General features: G+C 36.8%; 1 protein-coding gene across 3 annotated transcripts in view; it reads left to right on the forward strand.

The window, feature by feature from the left end:
- BAZ1A (bromodomain adjacent to zinc finger domain 1A) overlaps positions 1-15362 on the forward strand; it is a 61661-nt gene that overhangs the window by 33226 nt on the left and 13073 nt on the right. For 2 of the 3 annotated variants that reach the window (XM_065686305.1, XM_065686306.1), the window contains 11 exons: positions 1503-1641; positions 2085-2231; positions 4627-4722; positions 4852-5076; positions 5718-5883; positions 6159-6272; positions 7443-7567; positions 8700-9308; positions 11733-11896; positions 12081-12235; positions 14625-14773. In XM_065686305.1, the coding sequence (XP_065542377.1) occupies positions 1503-1641; positions 2085-2231; positions 4627-4722; positions 4852-5076; positions 5718-5883; positions 6159-6272; positions 7443-7567; positions 8700-9308; positions 11733-11896; positions 12081-12235; positions 14625-14773 (2089 nt within the window). The remainder of the gene's footprint in view (positions 1-1502; positions 1642-2084; positions 2232-4626; positions 4723-4851; positions 5077-5717; positions 5884-6158; positions 6273-7442; positions 7568-8699; positions 9309-11732; positions 11897-12080; positions 12236-14624; positions 14774-15362) is intronic. The other variant, XM_065686307.1, reaches the window with a different exon arrangement.

Here is a 15362-nt window from a genome sequence, read left to right on the forward strand (position 1 = left end):
TTTTTGGCTGCAAAAGGTAGAAAGACTGTGGCATTCTTTTGATTTAAACTCTAGCAGTATCCTTGCTTAGTGAGCATCTCTCTGGATGATCCTGGAAACATGTAGAAAGTAACAAGAATTTACTTCCCAAAGAGCGTAATGTTTTAAACAAGAATATTCTTGTGTGGTTGTACATAATAGAAGATTGTCTAGTGATGCGTATTTATTTACACTTTATTATGATTATTTTTGGCAGGGGATAGAAAAGGTAGGAAAAATTGTCAGAAGCACAAGGATGGGGTTTATTTGGAATACACATGGAAACATGAGAAGTACAAGGAGGACAAGTGAGAAGAGTGTTAAATGAATTGAAGGAGTAGCACTGGTTGGGAGCAATATGAGAATTGAATGTATTTTCAAGGAGAGCTGTGTAGTCCCTTGAAGATGAGGGTGAAAACTCTTGGCTGTGTTTAGAAAGGGAGAAGAAACAAGAAAGGGAAGAGCATTGCCAAAACAAGACAAAGCTGAGCAAAACAGTGCTGCTATGCTTCAATTGGATAAGAAAAAGGGAGGGGTGGGAAAGTAGTACCACTACAGTGAAAATTAGCAATACTATAAATAAAGATGAGTTTAGGTAAGAACTGCTTTTCAAAAAATTCCCTTCTCCAGAAATGTATGGAATGCCTTACTGTGTTCTTCTGAAAGCACAGGGTTTGGCATTCTTCGTGTTGATGTTTGTGAGCTACCACCTTTGTGGCAAAGAGCCATCTTTGCTGATTTTTTTTGACTCTGTCCACTAAGAAACATTAAGTGAAGACGAATCTTGGAGACTTACATCAAGATGTTAATTTGAAAAATCAGACTTGGTATTGCAAACTGCTGTCTCTGATTTGGAAGTGGTGTCTCTGTTAAGTGGTCTTGATACGTGATTCCATCAGTTCCCTTCAGAGTGTCTGTAGCTATCGTAACTGCCTTACCAATGCAAAAACCCAAATACCAAAACAGTCATTAGACATGATTTTGCATATCCTAGTACTAGATGGGTGTGGTTTTATGTGAACATGTTGGGGTTTTGTTTACTTGTCTTCGCAGGCAATAGTGAGTAACTTTTTAAGAATATGTTTGTTTTTGCTTGTCTGGGCAGTTCCAGCAAACTTAAATACAAAACTCTTGTGAAATAATACAGGTTTAAAGGAAAAATCTTGGCAGCCAGTGTTCTTAACTTGTAGTGGGTTTGAGCTCCTTTAAACAAATGTACGAAATCATTCAACTGCATGAACATGAGTAAATTTTTATCTCAGAAGGTTGAGATATCATCCAAGTAGCATGCATGCCGGTTTTTAAAGTTAGTACTGCCACAGATGTTACCGTAATAACAGTTTGTGTCTTGCAGAACTACTTTCAGTAAAATGTAAGGAAACCTGACAGGTACACTTCTTAGAATCGTAGATTGTTTTGTTTTAATCAGTTGTGTACTCTGCAGAAACCATAGACAATATTAAGTTGTCCCATTTGGATTGCAGGAACTTCCTATTCCAGTGCCAGTGAAGACAAGGCTTCCTCCCGAGATCTTTGGTGATGCTCTGATGGTTTTGGAGTTTCTGTACGCTTTTGGGGAACTTTTTGATCTTCAAGATGAATTTCCTGAAGGAGTGACTTTAGGCAAGTTGTCATTTATGTGGCAAGGTGCCCTGATTTTTTGGTGTTCCTTCTCCTACCAAACAGCCAAACATCTTAGGTGCATCCAAGTACCTGTGCTACAAAATCTTCTCTGCAGCTTTAATATGTCAGTGCTTTCATGTGCATATCAATGTAGTTTGCTCTTCACAGTCAACTTCTGCAATGTTTATAAAAATCAAAATTTCAATGTAGAAGTTGTTAATCTAATTATTAAAATGGCTACTTGTACTTTACGCTTGCAGTTATACGTTAAGAAAATAATGTTTTCTGGACACCATGTTTCTAACACCATCACCTTAGGAATATTTGCAGTAAATTATGGAAAAGTAACTTATACCTGAAGGAAAAAAATGTTTTCGTTCTTCAGTACATAATCGTTTTCCAACTTTGCGGCAAAAGTGACGCTTCTTAAACTTTATTCACAGAAGTTTTAGAGGAAGCTCTTGTAGGAAATGACACTGAAGGCCCACTGTGTGAATTGCTGTTTTTCTTCCTGACTGCCATCTTTCAGGCAATGGCCGAAGAGGAAGAGGAAGTGGCCAAAGATCAAATAGCTGATGCTGAGACCAAAGGTCAGATCCTTAATTTTACTGTTGAAAAATTGAAATTCCACTGGAATTAACTTTAAACTGCATGATTAATGGCATTTCTTTGTTTAACCTTGTCTTATTATGCATGGATATTCTATGTAAATGGACTTGTTTTTTCTCTGTTGTCTGAAATTAAAGCTTTAAACTGGGCATGGAGGGTGGGTTCTGGGGGGAATAGAGAAAAAACAAGCTTATTGTTGCTACGATTGTATCCAGCAAAGCATAATAAGCTTTTAACAGCACTGCTTATGTTTTGGAGGCGAGGAAAACTTGTCTTCACTTTCCTCCTCTTCCTTCAGCACTGTGAGATGTTTCTTCTGAGGGTCAGGAAACAAGGCAATTTCCTAAATCTTCTCAAAGGTCTCTAGCAAAAAAAAAAAAAGTCATTCTGGACCTATCTGGATTAAAGCTTAAAACTCCCCAGCATGACTGTAATCAAGAATTCAATATTCATTGCCCTTCAAGACTCAGAAGTATGCATCCACAACTCCCAGATGCTACCCTGTCTCCGTGTTTTTCCAGTAAAGGATCTTAGAGTCCCTCTGCCTTTGGACTCTTAAGGTTGACGTTGCCCACTTCTTCAGAGGTTTTTACTGTATGCTAACCACTGATGAGAAGAAAGTACAGGCTTTGTTCCAAATCTATGTGGTCCTGTGTTTATGGACTGCCAGATTTGCTGACTAATTAAAGGAGAAGTTTTGACCCTTCTGCTAATCTTTATCTCATTAGCAGTAGATAGGAACATCAGAGCCCCTCCCCATTTGAGGTCAAGTGAATCCCGTGGTGCCCCCATAAGACAGATACATGAGGTACAGGGAGGGAGTTCCCTTTAATTCCTTCCTTGAAAACTAGGAATATTCTCATTCTTAAGATTTGTGTCCAATCTATAAAATGCCTTTGTATAAAATATGGGCAGTATCTTCAGCAGTGGAGTCTGCTCTTTTTAATTGAATAAAATTACAGATTTGATACAGTGTTAAGAAATTTAAACTGAATGTTAATTACTGTTGCATTTAGCAATTAAATGGTATCTTTTAACTACTCAGAGTATTGCTTGGGCAATATAAGCAAGGATCCCGTTATCAGGTAATCATAGAATAGTTGATTAGTTTCTTTACTACTCATAGGACTGATCAGAAAAATTGTAACTTTCATGTTTTAATTTGATGATACAGGGCTGGCAGTTGCAAAAGAATCTGCCGGTTCTAATTTAGCAGAGCTGTGGGAAGGGCACTTTATCTGGTACTTGCCTTGGAACTTTCATGTCTTGTCACCTTTAGACATCTTCTTTCCTGTAAAAGAATTCCATGTTCTTGGCTTTATAATTCTGGATAACCGAACTAGTAGTAGTCAGCATGTTTGCTCACTGCAGTTTTGTACCAACAGTGCTTCTGCAACAGCAAACACCATGGGTGTACAGGTTTTGGTGTGTGCAGTGCTTTCTTGAACTGTTATACAGATAGAGTGAGAGGCGAGGTGCACAGGTTACTTTTGGAGTGTCTGGGTGACAGTTGTCAAACATCAATCATCATATAAAAGTCTTGTGGATTTGCTTTTTATGTAGTCTTAGTTTGGGTTTGTGGCTCTTTACTGACTTGGTGGCTGTATAACTGCTTAATGATTTGGATTTGAATAAAGTGAAATTGATGAAACCGTATACAACACTGGAAAGAATCTGCCAGCCCTCTGGAGAAATACCTGTAAGTGCTAAGGAAACTTTTATCTAAGAAACAGGAATTTTGCTGTTTCTCCCTTTCACTGCCCTGCTTTCCTGGTCAGTTTGCTAATGTGTGATGCTCCTTATGAAGTGTAGATGCTTGTTTTGGTGAAATGTGGTTTCTTTGTAATGCCTTATTAATTGTATTTGTGCAAGACAGTAAGGCTATGTCTTAGTTACATATTAAAAGTATACAGTGAATGGTGATAGCCAGTATCAAAATGTGTGATTGGTTTGGATGGCCTTTCCTAAAAAGCAGAATGATGATAGGAAATAACGGTTAATTTGAGGGAACGAGATACAGGTTTTCTTACATTGTTGGTTGGTTTTGCTTTCAAGCGTGTTACGGATTTGTTTTTGCTGCCTTTTATGTTGCCATTTTGCATGTTTTGTGCATTGTGGTTGCTTTAACAGCTCATAAGGAAAACAGCGTATAGCATGTGGTGCATGTCCTTAGTTTTAGTTGGATTTTTAGTTGCATTTAAAGACATGTAAATTTTAATTTGGATGTTGAATTGAGTTTTGAATACATTGATGCTTTTGTAAATATTTGGCCCTCTTCCTGCTTTGTCTGCAACTTACAAAAAACCAGCTTGCTTTCCTCCCCTCCACAGTACAAGTCTTAATTTGCACTAGAATAAAGTGTTTATTTCCTTAAAGATTTAACAGAGGCTTTGGATGAAGATACAGACCCCACAAAATCTGCACTGTCTGCAGTTGCAACTTTGGCAGCTGCATGGCCCCAGTTACATCAGGGTATGTGTGGGTTTCACTTCTTATTTTGTTGCTGTTATTAATTTGCTCTGTATTTTAAAGCATATTTTTAAATACGCATATACGTTTAAATGCCTATATAAAATAACTGTTCATTCTTCTCAACTGTAGGCTGCAATCTGAAAAACTTGGATCTTGATAGCTGCACTCTTTCTGAGATTCTCAGACTTCACATTCTAGCGTCAGGCGCTGATGTAACATCAGCCAATGCAAAATACCGTTACCAGAAACGAGGAGGGTTTGATGCTACTGATGATGCTTGCATGGAGCTGAGACTAAGTAATCCTGGTCTCTTGAAGAAACTTTCAAGTACCTCAGTGTATGATTTGTTGCCAGGTAATAACAAGACAATAAATGTTAGAAATTATTAGATTGCTCATCAAGTGATCAGTTTTGTAACTGCTTCAGATCAATAATGGTTGAAATTTACTGTATCATAGAATAATCCAGATTGGAAAGGACCTCTGGAGATCACCTAGACCAACAGCTACCCCCTATGCTCTGGCCCCTACAAGCAAATCAGAGATTGCAGAGCTAGGCAGTCTCATTGCTTCTGAGTAGCTTTTTAAAATCCCATTTAGAAAAATACTAGTTTCACTTGCAGAAGGGGATCTCTCTGGGAGAAGCATCTGAGTGTTTCATTCAGCCCCTGCTTTTTATTGCTGTTCTGGTTTAGGTCTGTTGTATGTTATTTGGAAATGGAGGAAAGAAATACTACCTACTGTTACTTATCTCCATTTTGAAGATAATGTTGCATTTTAGTTCTTTCAGTGCTTAAAGTTAATAAATTAAAGGCTTGCATCTCTGAGCAAAGCATATCTTTTTCAGGAAATGCTGCTTTGCAAATGCATCTGGTACACTTATACAAATGCTTGACTGTTAATTTTTTCTCAAGTGAGAGCCAATCATCAGTCTGGAGTGTGTAAGCGTAAGGCTTATTTATCAGTTTTATAATGAAGTGATCTAAATTTTATTAGGAGAGAAGATGAAGATCCTTCATGCCCTCTGTGGGAAACTTCTGACTCTCGTCTCCACTCGAGATTTTATTGAGGACTCTGTTGATGTGTTACGACAGGCAAAACAAGAGTTCAGAGAATTAAAAGCAGAACAGCATCGCAAAGAGCGAGAGGCGGCAGCAGCAAGGTAAAACTAGGATATGGAAAGCTAAATTTTATTGCTACAAATTAGATTAATTCCTCAGCTGCAAAAGGTATGCGATAACCAGTAGTAGTGTTTGTGTTCTGTGGTGATTTCCTGAGATCCCTAGGTTTTCACAGTGAGGAGTGAAACCTTGCGTTGTGCTTTCCCACAATACTGTTGTTTTTTTAGATGATGCTGTAGTATAAAAGAAAACAGATGCAGACAGATCAGGGACTAGATTAATTGCAACTGTTTTTCTATATTCTTCTTACTATTAGGATACGTAAGAGGAAAGAAGAAAGGTTAAAAGAACAAGAGTTAAAAATGAAAGAGAAACAAGAAAAGCTGAAGGAAGAGGAGCAAAGAAATGCTGCGGTAGAAGTATCTGTTGGGTATGATACATGCTATTACTGTGATACATACGATAGAGCACTTAGTGATTTGGCCAGACCTTCCTTACTTAGTTTTAATTTTCTCAGTCATATACGAAGGTATATTTTAAGTCTGTAGCCATCAATGTTGATTTCATTTTTCTTCCTAGTGTTCTAGAATTGCTTTGTGAAAGATTTTTATTTTTAAAATCAACTCATTATTATTATATTCATAACTCTGTAAAAAGCTACTGACATGAGAAACTTACAAAATGTTGGGGTGGTTTTTGTACTAGTCTTGCATTGATTTCAGATTTATGAATATCATCATAATAGACCATTCTAGTTTGTGGAACTGGTCTGATCTGAGCTACACAGTACTGACCTCACATGACAGTTTATAAATCAAATTACATAGTGGTTTTTGATTGTTTTTTAAAAAAATGCCATGCTATCCCAGGTGATTTCCATAAAACTAAAAATTCTTTTTTTATTCTGTTAGTGAAGCTGTATGGCTTCAAATGGTAAAATTCACGCAGATGCAGCTGTATCTGATTCCAGAAAAAAAAAAAAAAGTGTAAATACAACAGTGTATCTTTACCTGTTTGAGGAAGGGTGTTAGTTAAGTATATTTGCTTGCAAAAAGTAAGTATGGGCCAAAGGCAGATTTGTACTATGTTTTTGAAACTCCAGCTGGGGGAGGGGGAGGAATATTATCCTGTAATTATTGCATGTAGTTCTTTAGGTTTTTCATTATATTTGCTACATGAGGGGAAAAATGTGTAATAAGCATTTTATGAAACAGTGTACATTTTACTGAGGAAGCATTTTTTTAGTCATGAAAAAAATTGAGGTCAGTAGAACTACACTATAAAATATCTTGACAAAGGATCTAATTATAATAATGCTCTTCAAATGAAAGAGTGAATACCAAAGGGCAGAATTTTGTCTTTAATATAGAACTTTCCATTTACAGTTCAGTGGGTTTCTTTTGGGTTTTAATATAATATGACTTAAAATTATTTTTTTTTTTTAAGGCATTATAGGTCTTCTACTAGCTTAAGTACTTCTGAGAGGAAAATGCAGTTTGTGTTGAAAGTGCCATATTGTGTATTCTTTTTCTTTTCATTCTATTCAGCTTTTAACGGCTGGTCACTTAGTCACCTTTTGGTTATTTTTTTTATGTGTCAGGGAGGAGGAACGGGAAGACCTTGATACTAGTACAGAGAGCAAAGAAGTTGAACGTAAAGAGCAAGATGCAGACACAGTGACAGAAGATGAAGAAGAGTTGGGACCAAACAAAAAACGAAGAAGGGGTAATACTATAATGGATTTGTTCATTTGTGTACATGTATGCACACACACATGCATGCATCTGGGAAGTTCTTGGGGTTTATAGTAAATTTTTATCAAGTATCAATCTTTCTCGTAAACTTTTTAAAGAAAAAGAGGAAAAAAAACCTCAAACCCACAAGCAAAACCAAAAAAACCCCACCCAGACAAGATTATAATGGGCTGTTAAGTGCATCGAGCTGGCCTGATGCTGTTAAAGCATTGGGCTGTATGTCCTTTCACACTCCAGTTTCTTCTGTTACTTGATCTCTAGACTCCTCATTGTCTAAAACCCAGGCTGTTGCCTGACAAAGTCATGAGTAGTGCTCTTATCTTAAATAGAATTTCAAGATTCTTCAATACCCATGTTTGAGGCATTGTGATGGGAGGGCAGATAGCTGTTATTTCATTCATGCAGTTGGGGAAGCTGAAGGTCACACTGGAAATTGGTAGAAATTGAGCACCAACAGCATCGTTCACTGTTACATGTGTCAGCTATAAGATGTACTTTTCTAGATGACTGTCAGGACCTTATTCTTCGGTAAACTAAAATGTAAACTGGAGTATATTCAGCTGGCATAACTTTAGGGGACATTATAGTAGTATATATATTGGGAGGGGGAAAAAAGGAGCAGTAACATAACTGAGTTTTTGATAAAACTTCTTATCTAGGGGTCCTGGTCTTGCTTGAGGCCTTTGTGAGGCTAAAGTTTAGCATTCTGAGTAGGATAAATTAAATCCAGACCAGTTTGCACTCAATAATGAAATTGCTAGAATTTCACTTTATCATAGTAGAGTACTTCTATAACATACTTTTATTAAAATTCTAGGCTTTTTTATAGTGCTAAAAATGACAATGTCAGTAAATGAGACTTGCTCTAGGTTCTGCAAATTGAAAGTATGCTAAAGATGGCTACCCCTTTATCAAGGGAAGGGGAATAATCATTTGAATTTTTCTTTAACAAAACTAGTATTGCTTCTTGACTGATGGCCTTAAGACTGTGAGTTTTGATAATCACAAAGGGACAGCTGAAAACCCCACTATTTCCTTGAGTTTTTGGTTAAGGAAAGAATTTATAAGTGCGTTGCTGTCATACTTCTTCCTTTAACTTTTAGGAAGGAGAGGGCAAAATGGATATAAGGAATTTACAAGACAAGAAGAGACTGCTTGTGTAAAGAGTGAACCTTTTACTGCTGAAGATGAAGAAGCTTTAAAGCAGGAGCAACAAAAGAAAGAGAAGGAACTGTTAGAAAAGATTCAGAATGCAACCGCCTGCACAAATATCACCCCATTGGGTCGTGATCGTCTGTACCGACGCTACTGGATTTTCCCCTCTGTTCCTGGATTGTTTATAGAAGAGGACTATTCTGGTCTAACAGAAGACATGTTGTTGCCTCGAACCTCTTCCTTTCAGAATAGTGTACAGTCTTGCACAAATGAACCTCAGGTATTCAGTAAAACTGGAGAGTCTTTGAAATCTTCTGAATCTACCTCCAATATTGACCAAGATTCACACACCAGTGTTGTCGTAGAGGTGCCAAGGCCAGTATATAAACCAAACCGTTGGTGCTTTTACAATTCTCGGGAACAACTGGACCAACTCCTAGAGGCTCTCAATTCCCGAGGACATAGGGAGAGTGCCTTAAAAGAAACTCTTTTACAAGAGAAAAGTAGAATATATGAACAACTAAGCAGTTTTCCTGTGGAAAAATTCCATATTCCAGGTAAATGAAATGAAAAATTCTTGGTCTTGCTTATGCAGCTCTAACTTCTATATAATATTTTTAGAAACCACTCATTCTCATTTAATTGCAATTGCTAAGAGATAAGAATTATTCTTAAAAATTGTTTCACTCTGAAAAATGGATTTGGGTTTATTTGGGGGTTTTGCTGGTTTTCCCTTGATGGATCTTTCGTATTTTTCTGGTGGCTTATGCTAAAAAAAAAGCAGTAATTTTTTCGTTATCTCACTGCTTAGTAAAATGGGATTGGCTTTTAAACAAATGTCTCTAGGAAGTAATTTGAGCTTTGGGAAAAGATTAACTGGGGAATAAAGATTACTGTCTGCTGAAGGTAAATCATAGTATTGATCATCTGATGTCCTCATTTCCAGTCTGATGAAAGCAGACACAAGATACGACACTGGAGACAGAAACACTGCAAAGGGAGGCAATTACTATTACCTTGATTTCTGAGTAGGACATGCTCTTTCATAACATTATAATGCATGAAAATCTTTCGAAAGCCTTTATTGGCCTATCGTGAACAAGGGAATGCATACTGCAGGGTCATACTAATTCCTTTGGGAGGAATATTTAAGAAATTGCATTTTGTTTTGAATTATGCAAAATTACTGTGAAGACTTCATGTTAGCTGTATTGGGGCAAGGGAGAATTACTTGTATCAGAGCTGAGTTCTGTTTTACTGGAGTGTGTATATGCCAGGGCATGCCATGAACGCATCACATATGTAAATTCATACCTGATCTACCATTTCTCTCAGTGGAAACTAGTATGGGACAGAGTTTCTGCATAGTAATTAAGCTTTATTTGGAGGTTTATGGCTATGTTTGTGGGGTTTGGTGAGAAAATCTCTGTAATTTTCTGATTATGCATGTGTGTGGTTCCTTCTGTTCCTAGTTGCTGCGCCTTTATCTGTATTTTGTGTGGTGCATTTCATGTTGCTTTCTGCCCTGAAGCAACTTGATTTTCACAGCCATACATGTTTCATCTCTTGCTAATTGTACAATAACACTGATTATGTTTTGTTGTGTTTTTTTTTAAGTAGCTTTGAACTTAAACAGAAATCAAAAAAATTCAAATCCAGTGGTTCAATACCAGTGCCGCTTCCTCTGTGTGACAAGCAGTGATAAGTGGCAGTGTATAACTGTACTTTGGAGGGAGCTTTACTGCTGTGGACTCCAACTGCTACCGTATTCCCTTCACTCAACTTGCAGGACAAGCAAGAATCACTTTTAGGCTGTAGGCGGCCCTTCTCCCTTTTTAAGTTCCCATGCAGGAAAGAATGGAGATAAAGCTGATATGTGCTATCACTTGATTCTATTCCAGTACCCACTAACTTTTCCTCATCAATTATTTGCAAGCTTATTGCTGCTGTTTCAGTTCTGCTCAAGAAAAAACAAGATTTTTAATCCAGAAAGGATATTTCCCACGTCCAGACATCAGAATATGCTAGTATGCATTTTGAGAACATTTGCATAGTTACTTTCACTTACAGGGAATTGTTTCTGCCATTGAGAGCATCTTAGAAATTTATCCTGTACTTCCTTAACAGCAGTGTTATGGTAACTTTTTATTAAGTACCTCCAAGTTCTTGCACATATTTCCTTATTACTGCATTCCTAGGATTTAAGGTAGATCCTGTGAACAGGAATGTTTGCCACCTACGCAGATTCACAAGCGCTAATTTAGGATCTGGGCATCCTTTCAGCTCCTTTTGGCTTTTGAGGTTTTGCATTAATTTTGAGTTACTTTATGAAGGGGTTTTTGCTTGATAGCCCATCATCAGCTCTTTTTAATAAATGATCTTGCTGTCTTCTTCCTTTTTTTCCCCAAAACCTTTAATTAGAGGGGACAGTCAGTCTAGTCTGTGCCTGTGTTATGTTTCATTTCTGTTTTGTTTTAAAGTTAGGTTTTTAAAAGGGATTACATATTGTTCTGTTAGTTTTTGCAGCTGTCAGTTGCATAAGCTTGTTTTAAATGTTGCCATGATAAAGATCTGTGCAGGAAAGAAAACTGAGGAGCTCTCCTTTAAAGTAAGGGTTGTCAAGTGAAATGGACTTTATTCCTTGCACTTACAACAGAGTCATTGTTGATTATCTACTCGTTTAGAAAGTATTTTAAGACAAAGTAGTGACTTTTAAATTGACAAGGGTTTCTCATCTTGTGTGTTGGGATGAGTAGATGATAATCTGTAGGTCTTCCCTTAAAATTTTTCTCTGCTTGGTTGGATCTGAATCCTTAGTTGGTGTGGAGATGTTGGTGTTGGCAACTGTCACTACATATAAGAAGGGAGTTTTGAACCTGTGTGTTTGGTTTGTTCTGCCCTGTACTACTATTGTTCTCTCCACCAGTGGCTACTTTAAGGAGCAAAGTCCACTAACGTGAAGTTGCTTGGTATTCTTGCAGACAAACCTCAAAGTGATGTTAGACCTCCTTCAGGACGGGGAAGGATGCAGAATGCCCATGATGGATCTCATGTGTCTGCAGAGAAGCAGCTTGAACTGAGACTTAGAGACTTTCTTTTGGACATTGAAGACAGGATCTACCAAGGAACACTGGGGGCTATTAAGGTATTTGTGAGTTGTAGAATACCTAGAAGCACAGTGGTGCCGGCAAGTCTGTAACTTACATGAGAACTCTTGCATATTACAGTTTTTACTGAAAGCATAATTAAATTGTGTAGACAGTAATTGACACTAAAAGTTTTGTACCCTTTGATTCTTCAGAAACTTCAAATTTGTATGTTTGCTTCAGGTTACAGACAGACAGGCTTGGAGAGCAGCCTTAGAACATGGGCGGTATGAGTTTCTGAATGATGAAAACAAAGAAAATGGTATAATTAAAACTGTGAATGAAGAATCTGAAGAAATGGAAACTGATGATCAAGATAAATTTATTGTGAAAGACAGGTAAGAGCTGTGATTTAAATAATGTCTCTTCCCTATGTAGCAGTGCTCTGTTTTCTCAACTTTCAAATTGTTTCTACCCTCAAATTCTTTGGAATGGTATTTTTTTAAGATTTGAGTTGTAACGTGAGATTTTTGCATTATATTATTTAAATTGCATTATTTATACTTCTATATGAAAATAATTTCATATGTTTTCACATGACACTGTTCTATTACCCTGTAAAACTAAGGCACCATATTCAGATACTACATTGCTCAAAGTGGATGTTAATTGTCAGACAAGAGATATGTGAATTTGTCATGAAAATGTTCAAAATGCAGAGAAAAATCAATCTAGCAAATTCTGTTCTGCTTACCAGAAGGAGGGGAGGGAAAAAAAAAGTAACAATCCACTTCGTGGAAGAAGTGGGAGTGTTTAAAAGGGAAAATGGGAATAGTAACAAATCGTTGGTTGAACTGTCCAGTGCACCTTCTCATGTGTCCCAGTAAGAACCATCAGTGCAACAGGCCATGGTCTGCATTAACCTTTAGCACTGCAGCAAAACAGAGATGTCTTACAACTTCATGAATAACTGTCCTTCTGAAGAGTGAGCTGCAACACGGTAAAAGAGAGGAAACCTCAAATCATATAGTGTTGCTACAATAAAAGTGTTTTGTTGGCTTTGTTTTGGTGTTTCTTTGAGACACATGTGGGACTCTCCATATCAGTGTGTGTTGTAAGTCAAACTATAGAAACTGAAGATTTCAAAATATTTAATTCTTAGAAGTTAGCTACTTTTCAGAAGTAAAGTTCTACCTTAATTTACTTAATACATTTAATTGTATACCTTGATAGGGTGTGAATGTTGAAATACTGCAGGAAAAAGATTCACTGAAGGCTGTCATTGTACTAACATGTTACTTGCTTGTGTATTCTGTGAAGTTTTTTTTTTTGAGACAGGAATTAGACTTTTGTGAAAGCTGTACTTTTGGATGAACTTTGGATGAATGCTCTGTTCGATACAGGAATTGAAATTTCTTTAAGGGTTTTCCCTTTTTATTTCAGTTTGATGAATTAGTATTTTTGTACAACACTGCCTTTTGGATCTGAGTTCTCTACTTACACGCAGAATGGGTAGAGTCAGCCTGCTTTAGATTAATGACACAATTTCCAGACATTTGCCTCATGAAAGCCACAACATAGAAATATTCCACTGTTTTAATTAAGAAGCTAAAATTTATCTGTCTTAGTTACCTTGGGCACTTGCTCCATTGCCAACTTGATGCAGCTGCAGAAGCTTGTTGCTTCATTTTTTTTCCATTTGATACTGACTCTGTCAAAGTTTCTGAATAAAGTCTACTCTAATAATGTCTTGCATATTAAAAGAAAGACTATGGGATTCTGAAATCATGTGACAGATTGCTTTTGATGCTGGGCTTTTTATCCACCTCAGAGCTAGTGACATCTCATTAAGACCTTGGAGTCTGACTAGTGAAATGTAAATAACTTTGCAGCTTTTTTTCTGTTTGCTTTCAGGCTCTCAAAATGTGTGTGACTGCAAAATATAATGAACAGCTTTTAAGTGTGGAAAAAAAGAACAGGGACAACCAAAAGCATTGCTCATTCACCAGAATCCAGACAGTCTAATTAGCTGCTGGTGGTTTTTTTTGTTTTGTTGTTTTTTTTTTTTTTTTTTTGCTAAACCCCCAGTAGATATTGAATTTTATTTTCATTTGTGTGAGTTGCTCTCCTACACTATACCTAATATTTGTGGTTCAGGAAAATTACACTTTAAAATGATTACTTAGTCTTTGGTCAAAAAAAGGCTGTTCTATTGGAAACCTAACTTCCCCCCCATCCTCCCCCTTCCTTGAAGTGTTAATTTAGAAGAATCCTCCAAGGATGAGAATGTGTAAGTTAACAGTTCTTGATTTAACATTCTAAAATTGCATCCTGGTTTTACTTAGTTTATTTTATTTTAAAGAATCTTATTACTTGTGGGGATATATGTAGCTGACCTTCTGCAGATGGAAGTATTGTAAAAGGCTACACCTCACCACTGGAAGTGCTTTCACTGAAGAATTATTGAGACTGTAGTCTTCATGAAAATCTCTCATGAGCTAGCTGATGGATGTTGCATCCAGTCTTCTGGAAATCTTCTCTGTATTTCAATACAATTATTAACTTTGTTACCTAAAGATGATTTATCTAGATTAACTAATTAAGCAAACTTGCGAACTGGGGTAGCTTAATCACACCTGTGTAGTATCTGTTCAAGTCTATAGTCCATGCACGTAAGCAAAAATAAAAATCTACTGTGGATACAGACTTAAACAAGTATCTGTGGTGTTTAATTCTAAGTATGCTAAAAAAAACCCAGTAAGATTGTTTACTGCATTTCTGTTCTAGACTGGTTGGGTTAAAAACTGAAGCTCCAAGTGCTGCATCAACAAGTACAAGTACTCCTCAGCCAGTTAATAATGTGGTCCACTGCTTGGCATCTGCACTGCTTCAGATAGAACAAGGAATCGAGCGCAGGTTCCTCAAAGCACCTCTTGGTAAGCTTTCAGAATTGAAACTATGTCTCTAATGTTGTGTAAGAGTTTGTACCAAAAAGAAAACCACCCAAGCCCAATGGCTTCTTACGTAAGACTGGATGCTTTAGAGGAACATGTTGTGAAAAGAACAAATAACTAACCTCTGACCATCTATCATTGTAAAATATTGAAATGTCATTAAATTCAAAATTAAAATTTAAAAAATGGTCAGTTTATAAGGCCATGAGGAAATACTAATATTTCTCTCATTATTCTCTGTGTCCTGAATTACATGTATTAAGTAACAGCATATTTTACTCTTAAATATGTGCATATTTAACCTGGATCATTTCAGTGATCTTGTTTATGTGGCTCTACAATTATAATGATCATTGGGAAATGCTTATGCAGAAATTAGTAAGCTTTCTGGAGGAATACTCTCTAATTCATCTTTACTGTTGAGGCCAATGTGTCGTGCAACTGTACAATGAGTTTATTGTGTGTGGTTTTTAGGTAGCAAAAATGTATGTTCCTTTTTATACTGTTCTGGTGAAAGCACTATAGGTCTGGTTTATCTGGATCACCTTGTTCATCAGTAGCAGAATATGTA

Source organism: Lathamus discolor, chromosome 6, assembly GCF_037157495.1.
Source record: "Lathamus discolor isolate bLatDis1 chromosome 6, bLatDis1.hap1, whole genome shotgun sequence".
Classification (NCBI taxonomy): Eukaryota; Metazoa; Chordata; class Aves; order Psittaciformes; family Psittacidae; genus Lathamus; species Lathamus discolor.